This window comes from Nothobranchius furzeri, chromosome 1 (assembly GCF_043380555.1).
Source record: "Nothobranchius furzeri strain GRZ-AD chromosome 1, NfurGRZ-RIMD1, whole genome shotgun sequence".
NCBI lineage: Eukaryota > Metazoa > Chordata > Actinopteri > Cyprinodontiformes > Nothobranchiidae > Nothobranchius > Nothobranchius furzeri.
Genome location: NC_091741.1, coordinates 101,790,812 through 101,798,488, shown reverse-complemented (window position 1 = coordinate 101,798,488; position 7,677 = coordinate 101,790,812). Strand labels below are relative to the sequence as shown.

General features: G+C 43.5%; 1 protein-coding gene across 1 annotated transcript; it reads left to right on the top strand.

The window, feature by feature from the left end:
• The first annotated feature begins 3,993 nt into the window (after positions 1-3,993).
• On the top strand, positions 3,994-7,029 carry dusp1 (dual specificity phosphatase 1). The gene is made up of 4 exons (XM_015972952.3): positions 3,994-4,645; positions 4,817-4,962; positions 5,073-5,292; positions 5,963-7,029. Exons 1-4 carry the CDS (start codon positions 4,237-4,239, stop codon positions 6,304-6,306), a joined length of 1,119 nt encoding a protein of 372 aa, XP_015828438.1. The 5' UTR covers positions 3,994-4,236; the 3' UTR covers positions 6,307-7,029.
• Positions 7,030-7,677: the final 648 nt, after the last annotated feature.

Sequence of the window (7,677 nt, the reverse complement as noted above, 5' to 3'; positions counted from 1 at the left end):
CTGATGACATGATATGTTTAGTTGACTGAGTTTTAGTCATTTCTGTGTTTGCTAATGTTGATTCACTCTGACAGGAAAACTAGACTGACTACCAATGAAGTCAATGCCAACATTTTAAGTAAAGATCTTGTGTAATGTGTAATGCACTGACTTTAGGCTGGGACAACCAAGTCTCCACTACTACAACACCACATCCAGGCTCTTTTTGTGTGCGTTTTGGCCATTTTTGTGTTCTCTAAGGTCAGTTAGACGCGGCCAACTGGGTTTGTGATGTCCGGCCTTGCATCTCAGACTCAACCGCATTGCTTCCTGTGTCTCTCGCTGCTGACTCCTTCACTTTTGTGTTTTCCTCTTCTGTAAATCCACGAGCCCTTCTGGATCTGTTCTTCATAGTGTGCCTCGTTCAGTTTCATTCAGTCTTGTTTTTCACTCGTTTGTGTTGCGTCTCTGGATTTCTGCCTCAGTCACCTGCCTCTTAGCTCTCTCGTCTTTGTGTTTGACCCTCGCCTGTTACTTGACAAATCATGTCTGGGATAAAGTTATTCATGGGCAGATTTGTGTACCTGAACCTGCTGGTGAGAGACTGAACTGATTGTTGTGTCTGAGTTGAACATGTGAGTCTTTGTGCCGCCATTTGAGTCAAACTGTCAATAAAATCTAGTGGTTCATCAAATTTTTTGCTAACTAATTCAGCACACACACACACACACGCATAGGCAAAAACATGTGTTTTTCTTGTCAAGGAGTGGAAATGACCTTCATGTCACATTTGAAAAATGCACTTGTCAGAAACTTGATTACATAAAAAAATCAACAGAAAGTGTGTGTGTGTGTGTGTGTGTGAGTGTGTGTGTGTGTGTGTGTGTGTGTGTGTGTGTGTGTGTGTGTGTGTGTGTGTGTGTGCGCGCGCGCGCGTGCGCGCGCTCATCTTTACATGAAACAAACTACATTGGTTCAGACTGTGGGGATTTTAAAATACAGGACATTTCTTGTGTTTTCCCAGCGATGGCTCAGCTGTTGCCGTAGCGACAATGACAGTAAATAAGCAGAGGTGACTGCAAGTGACAAGGAGTTGGGTCTGGAGGAAATGCCTCTTCGTCATCTACCGCTTCACTTCCCTTTCTCAATGAGAGGTTTTTTACAAAATAAGTCTGTGGGAAACAGAAACAGACCACTAACTCAGTCTCTATTATTAATGCTTACTTTCAATATTCTGTCACACACAGTGCAGACAGACACACACACACACACTTAAAAAAATCCTGCATTTATTCAAATAACTTTCATCAAGAAGAGAACAGGATCATAAAGCAGTTTTGGCCAGCTCAGGATTTCGTAACAAAATAGCTGCACGTGATACATGATGATCCTTGAGTGTGATAAGAACAAACAAGGCAACCCTTTCAGGGGAAAAGTTGACGTTTTATACTTTGAGGAAGTACTCTGTAGTTTTTTTGTTGATTTACTGTAACTGTTCAGCTCATTTTTGGGCCTCTGATTTCTCCCCTAACCATACCTCTTGCACTGGCCATTGTGAGGACAAAATGTTTTGGGTACAGATTGTTTTCAGGGAAAAAGTCGGACCCTCCTCCCAAGGATACGGTGTAACATTCTTGCTTTGCGGCATGTGCCTCACAGATGACTCATCTGGGGGGAGTGTGAGGTTAAACCTGCAGGGGAGCTTTTTCACTTTGCAGGGATCAGTTTACGTTTCTGTTCTTCCAGCCCCCTCCCCCCTTTCCTTTTCTCTCATGTCTATTTTTCTCTTGCCTGAGGTAAAAACACGAGGCCAGAACTGCATGGATGTGGATTCCACCTTTTCAGCTTACAGTAAAAATGACATAATACAACACATTTTAGACCGATGTTGGTGAGAAACTTGAAACTCTTGCATGCAGCATTATGATTTGGAGATTGCAAAATAAATAAAACATGTGAGTAAATAATTTTGCTCTGCTGGAATGAAACCCAAATGGGATTAAGTGGAACGTATTTTGCAATATTGCCAGTATTTAGCTAGTCTTCAGTAAACAACAACAAACCTCTGTGTTCTGTGGGTCTTGGTGTTAAACCACAAAGACGTTGATCACACCCGCCTTGTCAACAAAGCCCGATATCCACCAACAACAATCGTCCTACTTCCGTGTTATGATGCAGTTGCTTGTTGAACAGTCTGAGTCAGCAAACCACAGGAATAAATGAAAAGGGTTTCCCAGAGCAACAGCAGTCGTGTGCATTTTTTTTTCACCAGATTCACTCCCATTTAGCTTTGGAATAAAATTGATCACTTCTTCCACGTTTCATTCGGAAGCAAAACCAAAAACTCAGACGTTCTCCATCTGCTGTTGTCTTCCTGTTATCCTGGTGTTTCGTTTCTCAGCGTGTGGAAATTTACTGGACTTCAGATTTCTATACAGTGATTAACTTTTATGGTTAGCCTTTGCTCTCGCAGCATTGAACATTATGTACCACCTACTAATAAAAACAAAGAATAAACTTTTATGGCGCCATGGCAGATATTTACTTATTATCTTGTTATTTGACAACTCTCTGGTGAAGAGGCAGAATAGGAATTTAATTAAATACTAACATAATGGAAAATTTGGCAAACTGTGTTCATTTAAATCAGCGCACAAAACTATGAATCAGAGTAATAACAACAGCATATTGAAGAGATTACAATTTTTAAGATAACGTTGAGTTAAATCGTGAATCCATTTATATAACACATATAAAGACAACTTTATTACAAGCAAAGTGCTGTAAAATTTGTGAAATATTCCCAAACAATTGCAGAATGAGCAATGAATGTGAGCTTCAAAACAATGAACCATCACCAAATAAATAAAGATAAAATAAAAATAAATCAACTGTCATTTGGGCCAGAAAACGTGAACTTCTGCACAACTGGAAGCCTGTGATAAAAGGATTTTAAATAATAATTAACAATAATAAATTTGCATGTTAGGTCTCCCCTGAATAGCTCTGCCATTTCTGTAGTACGGCGATAGGGATCTTTATTGGAACATGAATGGCCTGGGCACTCTTGGAATACTGGCATTCCTAGCTAAATAACACAAGTGGCCCTATATTGGAATTTTAATGAAAGATGTTTGCAGACCCCATTCCTCTTCATCCAAACCTAGAAAATATTTTATTCAAGTGGTGCAGTAAGGGATCAAATGTACGGTAACACTACTACTACCACTACCACTACTATTACTTATTATTATTATTGTATTAATATTACTATTATTAATTATAAAAATAGAGGCGTACATTCCAAAATGTTATCAATTTAGCAGTAATTTTCATAAACCACTTACAGGTGAAACTTAAGAAATTGGAATATGTTGCAAAAGTTAACTTATGTCAGTAACTCAACTATAAAGGTGAAACTAATATAGACTCACGTTTAAAGCCAGACATTTCAAGCTGCTATTTGTTATTATTGTGATGATTATGGAAACCCCACATTCAAAATCTCAGACATTGAGAATATTGTGTAAAGGTTCGATGTTCTAGACTCGGTGTTACACTCTAGTCAGATAATGAACACCTGAAAAGGGTTCCTGAGCCTTTAGATGGTCTCAGCCCAAGTTGAATAACTGAAACAAACTCATTTTTCATCTGTGAACACAGAAAGTACAAATACATATTATTTCCTATCAACATCAGAATTTTATAACATGTTTCAAACATAAATGAAGAATGAAGTCACTGAGCACCCACTGTAAACAGAACGTGACCCCGTACGTGCCGTACGTTGGATCGTTTGGAACGTGCATGTGCACGAGCTCTAATTGTTGTTATTTTCGCGCGCGCCAGCCCAACAGCAGTTTAACATTCACGATGACGTACACACCACTTCGTGGCCTGGCCCGAAGCCAAGTAGGGCGGAGCTCTGACGTTGACGCACGTTCTCACCGTCAGGTTGGTACGAAGTTCGCCTCGCGCCGACTATATAAGGTGGCTCCTGAACCGTCTCGAACAGAAGTTACTTTCTGTAAAGAAGAAATTTAAGATAGGCATCGAGAAGGACTAGTACCACCGGACACACTAGCGTGAACGAAAGGACTTACTGAGATTGTCTTAAAACTCGATATATTTATTTTCTGTTGTTTTTTCTTTTCTTTTCGAAACAAGCTACCAGGAACAAAGGACACGCGGCGCGAACAGACTGAGATCTTTTCATCCAACAAGTCACACTTGAGTACCCCTGCCTTTGATCCTTTTATGCATTTGGATTTGACTTCTACATCCCGCTGTTCTACTATGGTCATCATGGAGGTTCCCACCATCAGCTGCGCGTCCCTCCATGGTCTGTTGGACGGAGACGCGCCGGGCTGCCTGGTGCTGGACTGCCGCTCCTTCCTCTCCTTTAACTCGTCCCACATATCGGGCTCCACCAACGTGCGCTTTAGCACCATAGTTCGCCGCAGAGCCAGGGGCGCCTTGGGACTCGAGCACATTGCGCTCAACGAGGAGACCAGGAACCGGCTCCTGTCAGGGGAGTACCAGTCCGTGGTGCTGCTGGACGACCGGAGCACGGACTTCGGACAGGTGAAGAAGGACGCCACGCTGATGCTTGCTGTTACGGCCCTGTGTCGCAACCCCTGCGGGGTCTGCCTGTTTCTCCTGAACGGTGAGAATCATTTTAGAAAGTTTTCACTCATAAGTCACACCGCTTGGCCTGGAGAGGCAAACAAACGCGGCTGTCACCAGCCACGCTCCGTGAATAGTTGTCCTCATTAATGGACACCAATGTAGCCGATTGCTGTCCTGTAATCTGACCCGGATGTTCTGTCTTTTTTAGGTGGATTTGAAAAATTTTCCTCCCAGTATCCAGAGATGTGTACCAAGCCGTGCCCTCCTCAAGGTCTGAGCTTGTCTCTGAGCTCCAGACAACCAGAGAGTGCAGACTCCACCAGCAGTCCTTGCAACACGCCTCTGTATGACCAGGTTTGTGTTTTTATTTGTTTACGTCCTCAAACCTGCCACCAACCACGCAATCTTTATGTTGTTTACTTCCTTCTGCATTGTTTTTGAAAAGTGTTTTTGTTGCTGTTCAGGGAGGTCCTGTGGAGATCTTGCCTTTCCTGTACCTCGGCAGCGCCTACCACGCTTCCAGGAAGGACATGCTGGACATGCTGGGGATCACTGCCCTGATCAACGTCTCTGCCAACTGTCCCAACCACTTTGAGGATTCCTTTCTCTACAAGAGCATCCCTGTGGAGGACAACCACAAAGCAGACATCAGCTCCTGGTTCAATGAGGCGATCGAGTTTATCGGTGAGCACGCACAAAACAAATACACAAACAGCTTTTTCACCCAACAGAATGTAGGCGCCGACCACAGCTGCTGCCATTCAGTCTGTTGATTGTGAGCAAAACAAACGCCCAACCCCCATCTTCCTTCATGTCTTTCTTTGCCTCCAGGATTTAAATTTTTTTAAAAGTTCCCTCCAAAACCCAACCAGCTGGCTCCATGAAGGCCCCCTGCTTTCATGACAAAGGTGGTTACATCATCACCGCCACCTCTGAGGCATTGAAAGAGGGATGCCCCCCTCATTTTTTTAAACTGAATTGCAAGACAGCAGCCCTGAACTGTTTAGTAGTCGTTTTTGTGGCTGTGCCTGAATAGCTCCCCCTTTACAAGTTTTTGTTTGGGTCGAACAAAAGGCAATTTCTCTCCACTCACAGTCACCCTTCCTGCCACTTCAGTCCCCCCAGCAGGGGTCTGTTCCCTCCTTTTGTCCTTTCATTACACCTCCTTTGGGAATAACCCCCATTGGTTCACACCCTGCTCAGCTATTAACTGTTCCTGCGTCCTGATGAGCACCTTTAAAAAGGAAATGGCAAAGGGCTTTTATGTGTTGTTTCCTGTGGAAAGTTCCAACTCTGTTTTGTTTGTTCACCTTGTTTACATCGCTCTAATCATGCCCTCTCCTCCTTCCTCCAGACTCTGTGAAAAGTAAAGGAGGCCGTGTGTTTGTGCATTGTCAAGCAGGCATCTCCCGATCCGCCACCATCTGCCTCGCATACCTCATGCGTACCAACCGCGTAAAGCTCGACGAGGCCTTCGAGTTTGTCAAGCAGCGCCGCAGCATCATTTCACCCAACTTCAGCTTCATGGGTCAGCTCCTTCAGTTCGAGTCCCAGGTCCTGGCCTCCTCCACTTGCTCCTCGGTGGCGGGCAGCCCGGCCATCGGCAACAGCAGCACGGTGTTCAACTTCCCCGTGCACACGTCTACAGCTCCGCACTCCTTCCTCCACAGTCCCATCACAACCTCTCCTAGCTGCTGATGGGAGTATTTGGACTTAGTAACTCATAATCCACAGTGATGCTGGTGTCACTGGACAGTGAATGGTTGGGTGTGTGTGTGAGTTGTTGGTAACTCCTTTTGTCAGTTGGCCTTGTCATTTCAATGGTAGATGTGACATTCACCATGAGACCGTTTTGATCTTTAACTTCCATAATGTGAACCTATTTCCAGGAAGCTTTTGGGAGACGATCCTGTTTGGGGAAATCGTTTTTTATTTAAAGGGACTGATTGTTGTTGGAATTTTGATGAAGGCTTCAGATAATCACAATCAGAAACACAACAGAGAGGCTATCGGTTATCTCAGGAAATGTTTACATAACCTCTCCAATGTCCTTTTTGCTTTTGGCACATGCAAAGAAAGCAACAGAAACCCAACATGACGTGGATCATGTGAAGCTGATGGAATGTAACCCCCCCCCCTTTTTTTTTTTGTTTCTATGTGTCATAAACCTTTCTGCTCATCTGTAGCAATGAACAGGTTGCTGATTTGCATCCAAAGTTGTTGACGACTGACTGTCATGACCTGTTTGGTAAAATACCTCATGTTTTCTGAACCCCGGGACTCACTGAAATGGGCCCACAGTGTCTTTATTACTGCGTTATGACATATTTATTAACTAAAGTAATATATTTCTTTATCTATTTTTACAAAAGTGTTTTTTTATACATGTGAATAAATCTCAACTCTTTGTAAAACTTTGAAGTTTCTATTTTTTTTTTTTTGTTGTTGTTGCTGAAAATGCACAACCAGCCCTGATATTGAATATAAAGCGTGATGAATGTTCTTAATCCCTAGAAAGTCCAGATAAAAGCAGAAAGTTTGTGTTTGTGTGTGTGGTGGAATCCTATCGTGTGTCTGCAGAAGGATAAATCAGGCGTGATGTCATGGTTTCAGCCATTGTTCAGGACACACTCTGAATGGGAACCCAGCTGAGGCCAGGCCACCCGCAGGAGTCTGCTCTGCTCAGGCACAAAAGAGGCAGCTGCAAGGCGTTTGGGAAAAATGGGACAACCAAAGAGCATTCAGGGCTCGGTCAAGCTCCGGCCCTGTGTCTTTTGCATCCACCCGCTGCAGAGGAGGCAGGGCAGAGATGTCCGTGACAGGGAAAGGCGTGTTTGGGTTGCAAATTCCCCCCCACCCCTAAGTTTGGCTGGGATCTGCAGTTGTGTGTGTGTGTGAGGCAGAGAACACGTAAAGAGTTCTTTTAGAGCTGTGGAGGATTTTAGTACAAAACAACCTTCTGGTGTTATTGATAACATAACATATAATCGCCTAAAAACCCACTTCCTCCGCTTGGCGTTTCCTGAACATGTTTGAATTTGGCCCTCTTTTGTGTAGATTTTATTTAAC